Source organism: Vitis vinifera, chromosome 6 (genome assembly GCF_030704535.1).
Source record: "Vitis vinifera cultivar Pinot Noir 40024 chromosome 6, ASM3070453v1".
Lineage (NCBI taxonomy): Eukaryota > Viridiplantae > Streptophyta > Magnoliopsida > Vitales > Vitaceae > Vitis > Vitis vinifera.
The window spans coordinates 18,204,673-18,222,987 of NC_081810.1; the positions used below are offsets into that span (position 1 = coordinate 18,204,673).

At 35.6% G+C, this 18,315-nt stretch overlaps 1 protein-coding gene across 1 annotated transcript in view; it reads left to right on the forward strand.

Moving 5' to 3' along the window:
- LOC100244477 (uncharacterized) overlaps nucleotides 1–13,693 on the forward strand; it is a 119,648-nt gene extending 105,955 nt beyond the window's left edge. The window contains exons 28-35 of the mRNA XM_010653244.3: nucleotides 2,172–2,325; nucleotides 2,468–2,578; nucleotides 2,818–2,985; nucleotides 9,919–10,042; nucleotides 11,531–11,689; nucleotides 12,117–12,229; nucleotides 12,317–12,376; nucleotides 13,045–13,693. Coding sequence (XP_010651546.1) covers nucleotides 2,172–2,325; nucleotides 2,468–2,578; nucleotides 2,818–2,985; nucleotides 9,919–10,042; nucleotides 11,531–11,689; nucleotides 12,117–12,229; nucleotides 12,317–12,376; nucleotides 13,045–13,239 — 1,084 coding nt within the window. The 3' untranslated portion in view covers nucleotides 13,240–13,693. The remainder of the gene's footprint in view (nucleotides 1–2,171; nucleotides 2,326–2,467; nucleotides 2,579–2,817; nucleotides 2,986–9,918; nucleotides 10,043–11,530; nucleotides 11,690–12,116; nucleotides 12,230–12,316; nucleotides 12,377–13,044) is intronic.
- The last annotated feature ends 4,622 nt before the right edge of the window (nucleotides 13,694–18,315 follow it).

Sequence of the window (18,315 nt, forward strand, 5' to 3'; positions counted from 1 at the left end):
TGTGTGCATATGGGCTCATTTATCAGAGATGTCTAACCTCATAGCTCAAGACTGGAGCATGATTGGGTTGTTATGGTGTTTGGCTTTTCTTTTTCTCTGCCCTTGACAGTAGAATGAAGTGCCCATGTAATACAGTCTGGTCATGGTAGAGGATGAGATGGCTGAAAGTGTTTGGATTCTAGCATTGCGATCATATTCTTATTTCGTTTTAGCACTCAGATGGATTTTAATAGCTCAGTCAAGTGACCTATGATGATAATTGAACTGATATCTGTATTATTCATACTTCCTCTCTTCATCAAGACAAAGATTAGCAATTATATTGGATCCTTCCTCATCTGTTTCCATACTAGGGTTGTTTATTTTTTTTATGGGTAAAGAAAAAATCTCATATAAAAAGAGACGCCAAAAAAGCGACTCAAGGTATACAATACCTATACACCCACCGCCAAAAAGGCCAAAAAAGAAAAAAAAAAACACTCAGCTGGCCCAGCAAACAACCTTAGTTAGAGCCCAACCAATCAATAAAATTAACTATAGTTAGAGGGCAGTCAACTATAAACAACTTAGCCTTTGACCAAATAGAAAGAACAAATGAGTATTTGAGTCTCTGGATTGACAACACATCATCCTTGAAGGCTAGTCTATTTATCGCCTTCCAAACCGTCCAAAAAATGTAGAGAGAAGCAGCTCTCCACACCTTCTTGCACTTTTTGCCCACAAAAGAACCATGCCAGCTAAGGAGAGTCTCTCTAACTGAAGAAGGCAGCACCCATGACACCCCAAACAAAGTAAACAGTAAATCCCATAAGACCCTTGTTTTTGAACAATGAAGAAGAAGATGGTCTATGGTCTCCTCTTTCTCAAGACACATACTAGGGTTGTTTATAGTTTACACAGTTTCCAAATTTCTGTTGAACATACCAATTGCAATTGGAGTGATGTTCTACTTATTAGTTGTTACCTTATTCATCAACTTTTCTTTTCTATTTGTTCAGGCTAAGTAGACACATATTTCTGATGATCTTCTATTACATTAAATGGTAAATTATATAAGATGGCATTTCATGTTATTAACTATAAATGTAGTAAAAGAAAAACTTTGCTAGTCCATTTTTGGATGCAGGACCTACTTGCTTCCAATACACAGCCACACACACAAGCACCCTTGTCTGCTAGTGTTCTTGCAATTGCAAAGTCATTCAGTTCCATTCAGTTGGATACTATTTGTTCCAAGCCATCCATCTGTTATATTTATTCCAGCTAGAGAGAGTTGTAAGATATCTAGGTAAATCCATGCACTTGGATTGAAACATAATCATGCTGCTGTTTATGTATAGTATTTAGAACCTCCTCATAGAGCTTGTGTACAATTATCTGCGTTTCTCTTTACTGTGTCTATTTTTTCTCTTCTCACTTTCACTTCCTTCCCGAATGCCAACCCAGTGACAATTATGTATAAACTCCATTGAAATTCTAAGTCATTGAGCACTCCACAAACATGAAGATGCTTTAGATTCATTTCGCTTTTCTAAAATTTCCACTGGAAATTTGCTTTTGTCATGATGAAGTATAAAGTAACAGCATTTTACATGTTCTATTTGAACTTTTTCCCCTGTTTAACAATAATTAATTAAAAAAAAAACCCATTATTATCTGCAATTTCTTTGAAAACTGAGGTCAACATGATTAACAGAGAAACAAACAATGTCAGGGGTAGAGGGTTGACTTTGAAAGCTTTTTCCTGTCATTGATCATCAAAAAAACATGTATTCATGCTCATGTTTTGCCATACCATAAGTGGGTTTACTGAGGTATTTCCATACACCTGAATTAGTTCCCTTAGCTATGTTACAAGTTTTGTGCCCAGTAGTGATAAAATTATTCTCGGCTCGAAGATAAAACTTATGCGTCTTTTGGTAATTTTGTTCTAACCATTCTGACATTTAGCTTTCAACTTCTTTACAACTATTCCATCCATTTTCTTTTTAACTACTATTTCTTCTACCATCCTCTATTATCAAGAATATAATTTGGTGAAGAAAATTTACTTTCTCAATATATCTCCATTCAATGGAATATTTGATGCATGATTCTTGAGTTCTGCATTCTTAATCCCTAAACTGAACTTGGTTATGTAACTGAAACTATATATTATGATTCTTATGCAGATTTGAGGATGACAAGCATGTTTCCAGTATATTTGAGGAGTTGTGGGAAGAAAACACCAGTGGTGAACAGGTCACCCTTCAATTATATTTGCAAGAGATTGTTTCTCTTATTTGTGAAGGCATGGCATCATCATCCTGGGCGAGTAAAAGAAAGGTATCCTTATGTTCTTTTTCTCCTTCCAAGTAATTGTATGTCCCTAGGAATAGAAATTTGACCAATTCTATATGTTAATCATATTCTCGAGATTTGTTTTTCTTTGCTGATATTTTTTCTTTGATTATTTGTACATGTGCAGTCAGCCCTGGCAATTAGTAAGCTTTGTGAAATTCTGGGTGAAAGCCTGTCTTCTTGTCATCCTGTTCTGCTCAAATCTCTTATGAAAGAAATTCCTGGTCGATTATGGGAGGTAGGAATATCCCATTCATTAGCCTCCATAAGAGAAATATACAATTTAAAGTAAAAAACATAAAAATAAAAAATGCTAAATAAGGAAAGGCATTTTACCTTAGTGCCCTGTCAGTGATGCACTGGATTATATTATAGATGTGTGCTTAATTAGGTTCTTAAATGTATTACAAAATGATGAGGTTCCTATAGTTTTTGTTGTTTCAAACTTTCAAATTAATAATTATTAATGGGTGGCAGGGAAAGGATGCTATTTTATATGCAATTGGTGCTCTGTGTAAGTCTTGCCATAAAGCAATGTCCGCCAAAGATCCTACCACTTCCAATGCCATTTTGAGTGCAGTATCTTCTGCATGCACAAAGAAAGTCAAGAAGTACTGTGAAGCAGCTTTTTCCTGTCTAGAACAGGTATGTATATTGCTTCTTCCAAAGTATCCCTCACGTGTTTTTTGATAAGTAACTTTTCCGCTTGTTGGAAATTGAACTGGAAACCTCCCAAATCCCTACCCAACCCCTTGCCACTCAGCCAGGCCTCAGGGACTATCTAATGATCCTTTTTTGAACGTCAAGTTCTTCCCACTGTTCAACATCCAGAATTTCTAACTTCTTCTAGTGTCTCCAATTATCATGTCAGATAAACAATTAAATGCTGGAAAAAGTTCAAAAAATTCTTTTGAAGAAGTATTTAGGGTTTCATATGAATCTCAAAAAGAAAAATGCAAACAGAAGGAACATGCCAACAGTAGCTTGAGAAAGGAATTCATTCTAAGTTATTATCATCATTTTCCATTCCTTCCCTCTTTTTTCTGAACCCAAATGGAGCCTAAAAGTTTCTAAGAATGGAGAAGAACACATTTTAAACGTTTCTTACAAAATTTGAAAAACGGCCCTTCTCTGATCTCTTACAATCAAGGATAAAAAAAGAAACACCAATCTGGATGAATTAAGGCCAACTGCTGCTAGTGTGGATTGTGAGTTCTGAAAGATAAGATATTGCACTTTCCAGGGAGATATCTTCTGGGCACCTGAACTCTGTTATTACTTGTCCTATTCTGCCAGTGGTAGAAATTTTGACTTCTAATGTATCAAGAGACACCACATCTAGATAGAAATTTATTGCTTAGCTCTTGAACCAAATTAGAAGTATGCACCCATCTATATTTGAGGTGATCAATGGTCAAAAATTGAGCTATTGTGTTGTCCAACCACAGAAGGAAATTTTGGGAATAACTACTGAATTCCAAACACTTGTGGCTGGAATAGGCCTTCTTGTCATTTGGAAAGCTTATCATAGAATTCCAAACAAACTTGGCTGGAACAGGCCTTGTTGTCTGTTAAGAGAGAGAGAGAAGAAAACCTTGATTCTCATTCATGTAGTGTCTACTTACAATTGAGAAAATATATATATACAAGGCTAGGAGTCTTAACTACCATACATGTGACCTATAAAAAAAAGGAAAGATTGTACACTATAAATTCATTATATTCAACACTCCCCCTCAAGCTGGAGCATATATGTCATATGCACCAAGCTTGTTACAATGTATTTAATCCTAGGACCTCTGAGAGATTTAGTGAAGATGTCTGCTAGTTGATCATTTGAATTAACAAAACTTGTAGCAACATATCCTGATGCGATCTTCTCTCTAATGAAGTGACAGTCAACTTCAATATGTTTGGTCCTTTCATGAAAGACTGGATTGGATGCAATATGTAATGCGGCCTGGTTATCACAGATGAGTTTCATCTGTTCATCCTTTCCAAATCTCAACTCTCGAAGAAGATGTCTCAACCATATGAGTTCACATGTTGCCAAAGCCATAACTCGATACTTAGCTTCAGCACTAGATCTGGCCACTACATCTTGTTTCTTACACTTCCAAGATATTAGATTACCTCCAATAAAAACACAGTACCCTGAAGTGGAACATCTATCTGTGGGTGAGCCAGCCCAATCTGCATCTGTGTAACCAACAACCTGAGTATGACCTCTGTTCTCGTACAACACACCTTGGCCTGGTGTACTTTTGATATATCGAAGAATGCGGATTACGGCATCCCAATAGCTATCACATGGTGACTGTAGGAATTGACTAACAACACTCACAGGAAAAGAAATGTCTGGACGAGTAATGGTGAGATAGTTCAATTTACCTACGAGTCGTCGATATCTCCCAGGGTCTCCTAAAGGCTCCCCCTGTCCTGGTACAAGTTTGACATTCGGATCCATAGGTGTGTCTATCGGTTTACAGTCTAACATACCAGTTTTTTTCAGGATGTCTAAAGCATACTTCCTTTGGGAAAGGACCACACCGGAACTGGATTGAGCTATCTCAATTCCCAAGAAATACTTGAGTTTCCCCAAGTCTTTGGTCTGAAAGTGGGTAAAAAGATGTTGCTTTAGTTTCTAAATATCATCCTGATCACTGTCTGTAATGACAATGTCGTCCACATAAACAACCAGATAAATACACTACTCCAAGGAGTTATGATGATAGAAAACTGAATGGTCTACTGTACTGCGAAGCATGCCAAACTCTTGAACAACAGAACTAAAACGGCCAAACCATGCTCGAGGAGATTGTTTCAAGCCATATAGAGAACGGCGTAACCTGCACACTAAACCAGACTTCCCCTGAGCAACAAAACCAGGAGGTTGCTCCATATAAACTTCCTCGGCAAGATCAGCATGAAGGAAGGCATTTTTAATATCCAACTGATAAAGAGGCCAAGAACACATAGCAGCCATGGAGAGAAGCAAGCGGACAGAAGCAATCTTGGCAACAGGGGAGAATGTGTCACCATAATCAGAACCATAAACCTGAGTATAGCCTTTAGCAACTAAGCGGGCCTTAAGGCGATCAACCTGACCATCAGGACCAACCTTAACTGCATAGACCCAACGACAGCCAACTGTAGATTTACCAGAGGGTAAAACAACAAGATCCCAAGTGCCATTAGAGTGCAGAGCATCCATTTCATCCACCATTGCCTGTCGCCAGCCTAGATGGGAAAGAGCTTCATGGGTGCTCTTTGGAAGAGAAACAAAGGATATAGCAGAAACAAAAGCAGAATAGGGTGATAATCGATGATAACTCAAAAAATTGTAAATAGGATGAGGATTATGAGTAGAGCGAGTACCTTCCCGAATAGCAATGGGTAGATCATCAGGAGAAAGCAGAGCCGGGGCAGGAGAAGCCGAAGGGATAGGAAGTGAGTCAGCAGGTGCCTCAGCAAAAGGGAGAAGAGCAGCGACACGAGGGCGACGATGATAAACCTGAAGTGGTCGAGGAGGCACAACATCAGATGGGGAAACAATGGGAAGGGGCAAAACTTCAGAAACAGGAAGAGACTCAGAAGTGGTGGAAAAGAATGGTGAGTCCTCAAAGAAAGTGACATCAGCGGAGATAAAGTATCGATGAGTCTCAAGGGAATAACAACGATAACCCTTTTAAAGTCTGGAATATCCTAAGAAAAGGCACTTCATGGCTTTGGCGGAAAGCTTGTCTTGTCCAGGAGTGAGAATATGAACAAAGCAAGTACAACCAAAGACACAAGGAGGAAGGAAATAAAGTGGTTGGTCAGGGAAGAGAAGGAAATGAGGAATCTCATCATGTAAAACAGAGGAGGGCATATGATTAATCAAATAACAAGCGGTCAGAACAGCATCCCTCCAAAAACGAAAAGGAACATTACTATGGAGGAGAATAGTACGAGCTATCTCAACAAGATGTCGATTCTTGCGTTCAGCTACCCCATTTTGTTGAGGAGTATGAGCACAAGAAGACTGATGAAGAATCCCATGATGAGACATAAATGAAGTAAATGGGGCTGAAAAATATTCCCTGGCATTATCACTACGTAACACACGAATAGAAATATTGAACTGGGTCTGGATTTCAACATAAAATTTCTGGAAAATAGAGAATAACTCAGCTCGATTTTTCATTAAAAATAACCAAGTACATCGAGAATAGTCATCAATGAAAGTGACAAAATACTGAAATCCTAAAGTAGACGCAGTCCGACAAGGACCCCAAACATCAGTGTCGACAAGCTCAAAAGGAGACTTTGCCCGATTATTCAAACGCTTTGGGAACGAGACACGAGTATGTTTCCCAAGCTGACATGACTCACATGAAAGCGACGACAAAGTGGAAAAACGAGGGACCATCTTCTAGAACTTGGAGAGACTAGGATGGCCCAAACGACTGTGAATGAGGAAAGGAGCATCAGTGGAAATGCAAACTGCAGGAGATGAATCCGAGGTGAGGTAATAGAGGCCTTGAGACTCACGTCCTATGCCAATCGTCTTCCTCGTACTCCGGTCCTGCAAGGTCACAAATTTATCAGAAAAGGTAATAGAACAATTAAGAGTAAGAGTGATTTTGCTTATGGAAATAAGATTAAAATGACATTCAGGAGTATAAAGGACAGAAGTGAGAGGTAGAGAAGGCAGAGGAAGGGCCAAACCAATACCTTTAGCTACAGTTTGAGAACCATTAGCTAAGGTAACAGTAGGTAAAGCAGAGGTAGTAGTAATCGAGGAGAAAAGATCCTTATTACCAGATATGTGATCAAAAGCTCCAGAATCTAGAATCCAGGGTCCAAGAGAAGATGTGTGGGTAAGGCAGGCAGAAGCATTACCAGACTAGGCAACAGAGGCAACAGAAGCCTGAGATGCGGAGGAGCTCGGAGGCTGAGGCAGCTGAGAATCAAAGGACTGGGCCACATGGGCAGTGCAAGGAGGCCGTCCATGTAACTGATAGCAACGATCGCGAGTGTGGCCAAGTTTATTGCAATAGGTGCAATGAGGACGTTGGCCTCTACCTCGGTTACCACTGAGTCCTCCTCGAGAGGTAGTGTGAGAAACTAACACAGAAGAATCTAAAATGCTATCAGATGGCAAAGTCTGAGTGGACGAGATACGAAGGAGGCAAGCAAACACATCATCCAAGGACGGAACTGATGAACTACCAAGAATTTGATCGCAGACAGGCTCAAGATCCGGACGGAGGCCAATAAGAGTAAGGACCATGAAGAACTTATCAAGCTGTGTTTGTTGAGCCCCAACATCAGGAGTAAGAGGCATCACAGTCAAGAACTCCTCCTTAAGAGAGGCAATCTGGTCAATATAAGTAGATAGATCCAAGTCCTGTTGGCTGATATGGACAATAGCAGAAGCCACCTTATAAAGACGCTGGATATCATTCGTATATAATCCTTTGGCCTGAGTCCAAAATTTAAAACAAGTTTTGTAGGCCTGAAGATGAAGAAGGATCTTGGGATCAACTGATTGCCATAATACACTACATAACTGGACATCTATCTTTCTCCACTGTACGCGCTCAACCTCAGGGATATCTACCTCCTGTGTAACCAAGTGATCCTCATATCCTTGTCCCATAAACCAAAGTTCAACAGAGGCAGACCAAGAAAGATAATTTTCACTGTCAACCAATTTCTCTGAAGTAATCATAGGAGATCCAGATATGACAGAGGAAAAAATGGAAGTTTTAGTGGCCATATCCACTTATCTGGAGAATGAAGTATATTTGGATCGAAGGGAGCCCTAATACAGCTTCAGATGCTGTTGAAGAAGGAAAAACTGAAGAATCGCCCGTGTGAGAGACCAAATAGAAAAGAAAAACAACCGGAGGACACTTCCCAAGGCACGTGCAGGGATTGGGGTTGAGAAAAAATAGTCGGAAGATGTCGGAAAAACTGTTCGGAGGGCCGGCGGAGGCAAAAGAACCCCAAAAGAGGCACGTGCAGGGCTCGGATGGCAGAAACAGGTATGAAGGGTGGCTAGTCAGCGTCAGGCGAGGCTGGAGAAGGAAGCATGTCGCCGGAAAGTGGCTCACGCGCCCTCACGCACCGGCACGTGAGATGCAGTCGCCGGTCGGAAAAACACGCGTGACCGGCGCGTGGGTGGTTTTCTGGCTCCGGTGCTTTGGGAAAAATTGGAGATCTCCTCCAGGCGCTCCTTGCGGTGTCGGAAAAAGACGTCGCCGGAAAATTTTGCCGGAAAAGTCGCTGGCAGTGAATGTTTTCTGATGATGATTCGACCGACCGGAAAGCTTTGGGGTCTGGGGAAGGTGACCGGAATGAAACACGGTCACAAGAAGGTTTCCCGGAATTGATGACACGGGGAAACTGGAAAGAATTAGGTTTTCTCCCTTGGTTCTGATACCATGTTAAGAGAGAGAGAGAAGAAAACCTTGATTCTCATTCATGTAGTGTCTACTTACAATTGAAAAAATATATATATACAAGGCTAGGAGTCCTAACTACCATACATGTGACCTATAAAAAAAAGGAAAGATTGTACACTATAAATTCATTATATTCAATATTGTCATTCGGCAAACTTACCAAAGAAACATAGTTATGCCACTTCTTGCCCCATACCATCAACACATTCCTATGTTTCTTACCTTTAGAAGGTCCTGTCATGTTCTATTATATTTTCTAGTACTTATTGATGGTTTTTTTGGTTTTCAAACTCAATGATTTTATTTAGTCAGCAAAATTTACAATGGAAAAGTTGGATGAATCTATTCAGTTAGTTTCAGAGCAATAAAGTTAGTCATTTTGCAGTTCAATTGAAAACAATAAAAAGTTGGTCTATGTGTTTTGATCACAAGAATCAAGGAAAAGAAGAATGAGGAGTTAGAAGAAGGGAAGAGATGGGAAAGAATGAAAGAGCATAGGATTTCTCTCTCCTTGATAGATATATCAGGAAGATGTTAGGCTCTCCAGTTCTTTTACCACCTTTTTAACTGGTCAATTTGTGGATGATGTGGTCACTTGATATTGCAGAGACGTGATATTGCCACATCAGTATATGAGACTGCCACATCATAATCTTGTGCCATCATTCAGCAATGAGAATGACAAAATTTCATGTTTATGCTGATGCATCTACAAATTTATAGAAACACCACCTGATCAGCTATTTTAAAGAGAGAGAGAGAGAGAGAGAGAAGAAGAAGAAGAAAAGAATGCACACTAACAAACATGCCCTAGCCTAATGTCCCCCAAGGCTGCTGCAAAGACGTTTCAATTGCCTGGCTTGCATGAAATGGTATATCATATTAGTCAAACCTTTGTTCTGCAGCTTAACATTAGGAAGTTAATGTCTGACTTCAGAAGCAGTGCACAAATAAAATCAGCACTTGTTGTCACCTTAATAAAGTTGCCATCTACTTTAATATCCTTTGCCCTATCATGATAAACTGGATCGCGTGCAATGCTGAAAATGCAGAAAAAAATTTAATCTGAAGTCCAACTTTTGCTGTTTCATTCTGTGCTAATTCCCTACTTTCACATGTTTTTCAGGTTATAAATGCCTTCGGAAATCCAGAATTCTTTAATATTTTATTCCCATTATTGTTGGAAATGTGTAATACAGCCACTCCCACGAAGTCAGGGAAATCACCTTTGGGAACTGATGCTAAAGCAGGTAAGTACAAACCTCTTGTTTTTCATTGGATCTCCATTTAGCTGTTAAACAAAATTTGAATATGAGCATTGCCTTGTATAATTTTAGAATATGTTCTCATGTATTGGCAACATGAATTTAAATCTTCCCACATATTTAAGAGGTAAAAAGAAGAGAAAGTAACTAGACTCCTTCGTAGTTTTGCAACTAAATATCAAATCAAATTAAATTTTCTCTCTAGCAATCTTTAGCAATCATGGATTGAAAAGGGAATCTTTCTCCGAACTGCCTACTCTCTTCCCAAAACTACCAGAAGTTACTCATCCCTGCCCTCTATTAAAGAAGGGCCTCCTTGCCATGACTCTTAGTTAGAAAAGCTCTTGATGTAGAGCTTGTCCATAGTGATTCATGCATATCTGCTTTTATGACCAGAAATTGTTTCTTGATTTCCATTTCAAATTGTTCAAACAAGTAAAATTTGTACATGCTTCACCAGGCGGTGAAGTAAATTTCTTTATTCACAGCTATTCTTCCAGAATCCTGAAGGACATGATTACAGCCTCCTGAGTAATGATAATACGAATTTTGCAGCATGGTTCATCAGTGCTAGTATCCTGTTGAACAAACATCCCATAAGATATATTCAAGCACAACTAGGAACCCCATTTCTGACAGTCAGATATTCCAACAAACCATAAGTTTGTTGTAGCTTGCAAAGTGTTTCATTGACTATTGCTTTTAATATGTTTTGGTGTTAATAAAACCAATAGCCTTTCTATGCTACTCTCCAGGCCCACTTCTGTTATATAAGTGATTTTGTGCAACTAGATAGAAGGAACATCCCTGGTTTATGTATACCGAAAGCTATATCAGATTAGATACTTTAAAGAGGTAGCCATCACAGATTTTGTGTCATATGTACCTTACAAGGTGTGACCTAGATGAGGTTTTCCCAATGAATATGCCTTGCAGTGCCTGTATCAATTCCATGAGATGATATGAAGTTTCTTTCTCTTGAATTTAAAGCACCTTTTGATTGTTTAAGACACTCATTTGAGATCAGAGGACCAAGACTTTCAGAAGCAAAAGTCCTTTTCTCCTCTTTCCTGATGCATGTAATTGCAATTGTCATCAAACTTGACTCATTCCTTTTTCGTCTTGTGATGGATGTTTATCATGCATAGTACTTAATTGTGGATGCTTTAGTAGTTCTAATTCCATTATTATTTATCTATCCATTGTTTCACATTGTTCTGAAATAAATTTGGCCGCTGTTGACTTTTGAGCGATTTGCTGCTGTTTCTTCTTTTTTTTTTTTTAATGGCAGACAATTGAAGTTCATATTTCCTGTATGTGACCTCATATTGCTACTCAGTTAAATATGGATGCTTTTGTAGTTATAATTCCAATTGTTTCTATGCTTCCCCTGCTTCCATTAATTTGTAATTTTGACATTAAAGCTATTTGGATGTGCTAGAAGTCTAAGCATATATACTTGCTTGTGTGCAGAATCAAATGAAGGGGAAGATATTTCTGCACCACATGATAAGATTCTGGGCTGCATAACATCTTGCATTCATGTAGCATGTGTAAATGATATTCTTGAACAGAAGGAGAATTTGATACATGTGTTCTTAGTTTCCTTGTCTCCTGGGTTTCCATGGACAGGTATCACCTTAACATTTTTGTTTTTCACCCCTTTTTATGGCCAGTTGCAGATTATTCAGTTTGATTTTGTTAGACAACCAATTTCCCTAAAAGTTTGAGCTTGTAAGATTTGGGTCCACAATGTATATAATGTTTTTTAACACCCTCCCTCACTTGTGGCCCCATACCCACACGTGGAGAAACCCATAGGGCCGTAGGCAAACAACCACAATTGGCCTCTTCTGGGCTCAATAAATTGGGGAAATAAATTTACGGTGAGACTCAAACGCATGACCTCCCCCCAAACAAAGCTCTAATATCATGTTAGCCAATTTTTCTATAAGCTTAAACTTATAGGATTTTGGTCTACAATGTATATCATGTGCTCTTTTAATAGATTTGATTTTTTTTACCAGTGTTACTTTACTAAATGAGTTATTTTGGGCAGTCAAAATGTCAGCATTTTCATCAATCAAGGAACTCTGTTCAAGGCTCCACGAGATTGTGGATGAGTCAGAAGAAACCTCCCTAGATGTTGGGGTGACTTCTTTAATTTATGAGGTATTTTACTGCATCCATTTCATTTGTCTTCCATCTTCAAAAATAATTGTTTGCCTGGACTCTGACTTATCAGTCTTCTACCTTCAGTTGTTTCACTCTGTGTCACCTAAAGTAGTTGAATGTATAAGCACAGTGAAGATTGCCCAGGTATGCTATTTGGTTTCTTTCTTTGGTTGATTCCTTTAGTGCCTCAAGCTTCACATATCTGTCTTTGAATCTCATAATGTAAAGTATACCTATGAATCAAGTGCGTTAATAGTTATACAATTTCTTCTCTTGGTATGCACTTTTGAAGGTTGAACAATTTAAGTAACCAAGTCTAAGATAATTGATCATTTTGTTTGTATCAAATTTCTTACTATTAAATTATGAGTACCTGAATGAATTCCAACCAACGCTCACATCTTAATGTGAACCCAAAATCCATAAGTTATGTGAAAAAAGCCCAAAACTCATAAAAACACTTTGTTTGAGGCTTAATGCATCAACAGCCTTGAGGTTTAAGCCTCAGGCTGTATACCTCAAAAAGGGGTGTGTGTGCCTCAAACACCTTTTAGAACACTGTTTATAATCCCACGTGTGAAATGGCATTGTCAATGTTTTACTTAAAGACTATTTTCCTGAATTTAGCATATATTTTCTTTGTTATCTAATTTAATTTTTTGAAAATTTTCTGAGAACATGATGGCGAAAATATTGCTCAAAGTCTTGCTGCTTTGACCATCAAGTATAAGGGATTTTGACTTTCAATATTTTTGGTTCCAAATTTCCAATCTCATTTATTTTCTTTTCCTCGTTATTTGTACCCAAAATAGGTTCACATCACTGCTTCAGAGTGCCTCTTGGAAATGATTGAGCTGTACAAAAATCTCCCATCAGTGCAGTGGACAGATGGAGGGTTTAAGGATGAGCTTCTTCACCTTTATGAGATGGAAAAGAATGAGCAGGCCAAGTCGTTGTTAAAAGCTTGTATTGACGGCCTTAAAGGCCTGGAAAAAGAAAACGCCTAAACAGCCTGAGTTCATGTAAAAGCATGAAGCTGATGAAGGCGTTGCTGCTCATAAGCAGAAATGATTCAACCAGCTCATATGCCATTTGCAACATGATACCAATCATTCACAGATGAGAAGACCGCCAACAGAAAACAGGGGACACTAGAGAAAATTGCAAATGGTTGAAACTCAAATTCACCGAATCGAACTGATTATTGACATAATTCACGAAATGAGATCCTAACCCTTTTATTTGCTGAGATCTGAGATTTAAGGTGGAGTCATCCAATGCAAGCCCTTTTTTCCTTTGAAATTTACTGGGCATGACATTGGATGCGAAAGGTTAGATGTGAGCACTGAGGGCAGGAAATAATTTCATCAGGTATATGATACAACCCATGAAGGCTCTATCAGCAACTTATCTTTTACAGGAAATATATATGATCCAAAAGAGGTCCACTTTTATTGGTTATTGGTCTCTTCGTTTATATCCCTATTTAGTTAAATTCTCTTGTTGATTCTCTTTTACTGATCTCTTGTGAATGGATGACTTGGCTGCACGAACCATACGTGGACATTGGAACAGCTGTCTCGTCTAGATCTTGCTATACACAGTTGCACATCTGCTGATAATTTGTTTTCCTATAATATTAGTCACCTTCAATGTAATACAAGAGATGTAGAAGATGTGAGGGAGAGAGAGAGAGGAAAGTAAGAGAATGTGCGAGAGAGGGGAGAGTTTGAGAGAGAGAAAGTGAAGAGAGAAGGCGGGAGCATGGGAAAGAGAGAGAGAGAGAGAGAGAGAGAGAGAGAAGGAGAGGAGAGTTGTTAGACAGTGAAAGAGAAGAAGAGCATGTGAGGGAGAGAGAATAAGAGAGACCATGTGAGGGGAGCGAGAGGGTGACCATTTGATGCCGTAACTAAGGCCATGAGGTCCATAACCAAGAAAGCCATCTTGAACAAGAACTTGTCCTTAGTGTTTGGGTTGTATTCTATTGCTCTTCATCAAACTCCCTCACATCCTTATAAAATTTCCAAAAATAAAAAAAGAGATGTTGCTTTGGAGTAATGGAGAAACAAGTCCGACAATACAAGTATACAAGTGAAGAAGTAAGTGGTTTTTTTTCATTTTTCTATTTTTCACATTTTTTTTTTGAGTTGATTTAGGAGAGCATTCGTTGAAGGATATCCAAATCCAAATCTCCAAGCCCGAACACCCATCATTTGGTTTAGCAATGGAAATATGTATGTCATAGGGAGTGTCCAACACAAAATATCTAGACATACTAAGGCATTCTTTAAGATGTCTAAATATGATATGAAGAGCATTCAGAGCTCTAGGAACAACAGCCACTCTTCATCGTATTGAATTTGTATCCTTGAGCAACTTACTTTTTTTTTAAACATTTCTCTTAAGAGTGTGAAGCTACCCAAATGATAATGATTGAATGTTGGTTGTCAAATGCATAAAACATAATCATAGTGGAGCATAACATCTCTAGGGGCATTCTTTTGTTGGTCATTTAATTCAAAAACAAATTAGCATCCTAGTTGACATATGTAAGAGTAATGTAAAGCCAAAAGAAATTTTGATATGGTTTAAAGCAAAGAAGATAATTTAAATTATAGCTCCTCGAGGATCATATATTGTTAGCCCAAGGTTTCCCTACAGCAAATTTTGATTATTATAAAGTAAATGATAAATAAAATGTCACACTATTTCATAGCAACTCGAAAATTTTCAAACCATTAAAAGTTTGATTTTAGTAAAGAAATCAAGATCATGCACCATGGACGATTCACCAAGCTTAATTAAAGGTAAATGTTAAAAACAAATTTTTAAGATCTTAAAGTTGCAGGGTCAAGGTGCAGTAACTAAGAATTTATTAAAATGTTATTTTAAAAGTACTTAACAATTCAAAGGTTGATCCAAAACCATCCAATTAATACTTCAAATTGACTTAAATCCTTCAAAAATTAGAGGATGAAAAATTGATTTCAAACCAATGCAACCACGTCTTAAAAGGTTTTCTAGAAATCTCTAAGTTGCTATAGTCGATTTCACTAACTTTTTGTGCTTAAAATGACAACTTTTACCATTTTTTGGAATATGGGGTGAATCAATCGATGTGTTTGAGGTTATGTTCAAGAAGACTTTTAGGAAGTGGCAAACAACTAAGCAAGAATTGAGTTTTTACCTCAATTTGCTCAAACCTCAACTAGATATGGTCTCAAGTCTAATGCACCCAAGTCATGTACAATGTAAGAGATGTTTGACTAAAATGCTCATAAAGTATAATGCATATAATAAGAATAAATAAAAGTAAAATCAAAATATCATTAAATAAATAATAAATTTCAAATTTGTTATATCATGTCATGATTTTAAGGACTTCATCTTAAGAATCTCTCATTAGTCAAAGTATAATATTATCAAAACATACTAGATATACATCTAACACCTTTGTTATCTTTATGACCATCAAAGACTATCCTTGTCAATGTCATGGTGAAGGGATTCGTGAAAGTTCTCCATATATCTTTTCCACTGTTATGTCGCCCTTTTGAACTATTTTAACACTTTAGAACATAAGCATAGAATTCCTCATTTTGCTAAAATACTCGAGCATGTTCTTGACAACTATCTAGTATTTTTTACTTGGATTTAACTAATATTTATACACCATACCTTCAATAAAACAAATATTTGTTTAGCACATAACATTGCATACACATATCTCAATATTCAATAGAGGTTCTTTCTTCTCATTCTCTCAATTCTTTTATTTTCTCTATTATATTTTTTATTACATTTATAACACAAATTTAGTTTTAACCATTCATGTCAAAATGAAACGGCTAATAGAAAGCAAATTAAATCTTTTAGACTATAAATATATTACTATAAAAAAAAATTATATATGTAAAAAAGTAAATATAAACAATATAATGATTTTGAAAATAAATGCAACTAAATAAATCTTCGATAAAACTTAATACTTAATAACTTAAGATGATTTTAAATTAATTTATACTTAAGAGGATGATTAGTAAATTAACTTAATGACATTATATGACATAATAATTTAATTTGAATCGATAAACAGAGCAAAAATGTTTAATAAATTAACTTAATACTCAATTTAAAGTTAAAAATAACTTAATTAATAAGTTAAAATATTTCATTAACTTACTCTAAATTTAAAGTCTCTTTTGTCCATATCTAGTGAGAGTTTTCATTTTTTTACATCCATGACTCCACATCCACAATTTATTTATTATAATAAATATTTTATACTTATTTTGTACGTCTACAATATTTTAAAAAATAATATTTAATAAATAGATTTATCATCTAAGATTAATGAAAGTAAATATTAATTAAAATTAATGAGGTAAGTATTAGATAAACTTGATGAGTGTAAATATTTTAAAAAAAATTTTGAGTTAATTTGACCAAACAACTATAATCAATGTTTTTGGTCATTAAACTAAAAGAGTTATCTATTGATCATTCAATGGTTGGACTAATAGTTGAATTGTGATCAAATTGTGATGTCAACAAAATATTATAAATATATAATGTATATATTATTTAAATTAAAATAAATTATAAGAAAACAAAATTATATATAAATAATTAAAAACTTAAAATATTTCATCGAATATTACCATATTGAATCATAATAAGATATATTAATATTTTTATTTTATTAAAATAATAAAATTATAATATTTAATTATTAAAAATACATATCATGTATCAAAAGATGAAATAAAGTTTTATTGTTTTATTTTATTATAGTAATTTATGTCTTATGTTTTTGTTAGCACTTTATTAATATTGTATTTTCTTGTTTTCAATACATGCATAAAAATTTAATACATTTATTATAGATAATTAATATTACCCTCAAAAGCAATTTGGGCTAGTGGCTTGAATCTTTTGGAGAAAGCACAAGCTCAAAGCTTCCACCTACATGAGGATTTTTTTCAATTACTAAAATCAATTTGAATAAATTAATAAATATTAAATTTTACGAAACATCCTTATATTATGTTATTGAATTGATTTATTAAACACTTTGATAAGGGATTTGAAAAAATTTAATAAGTGTTTAATAAAACTTAATGATTTTATGTTAAATTATACTTAGATTGTTAATTTTATATTAAATTGTTTAATTATTTTTCAAAATTTATTTTTATCTGTAATTTACAATATTGAATTACTTTACTAAATATATCAATAACTTAAATTAAATTATTAAGTCATATTAAGTGATTAAATTGATTATCAACTATTCTCCTAGTAATGATATTTAATTTCTTAAGATGACTTTAAGTTAGATTATACTTAAATCATTAAATTATATTAAGTTATTAAATTGATTTATCAAACATCCAACAAATGTTTAGTTATTCAAATAAAAAGAATGTTAAAAGTATCCAAAAATGAATATTATAATTTTTTTAATGAAATTAAGATAAAAAAGATTAATAAAAAAATTAAATCTTTTGAAATATAAATGTAATGTGATAAAAAATATTTTATGTACATACAAAGAAAATATATTATTTTTAAAATTGATTAATTATAAAATTAACATATTAATGGGTATATACTAATATAAATTTTTAAAAATAAATTATTTTTCAATTTTCGAGTGAAACTGACTAAATCATGATTAAATCAAGCATGGATTGAAGATCTTAAGTTGGATTGAATTTGGGCAGTTTTCATCGTGAACAAACTAGGTTGGTGGAAAAATTATCTAGATTTATGACAAAAATTAGACCGGTTGCAACCCAATGGTCAATAAATTGGGCCGGTCCAGGCTCAGCCCACACGTAGGCCCAAAAGGCACTGATCATCCCTTCACCAAGTTCAAACTTCAAGGTAATGATGAAAATATCGGTAATCACGGATATATTGGTAACTTGATTTTACGGATATATCGGAGAAATATCGACGAATATTTTGGAAAAAAAATTTTGATAGGCAAAAAATTGATCAAAACTCATAAAAATATAACAAAAAACCTCATAACAATGTAATTAGAAGTATAATAGATAATTTAAATTTATTTTGTT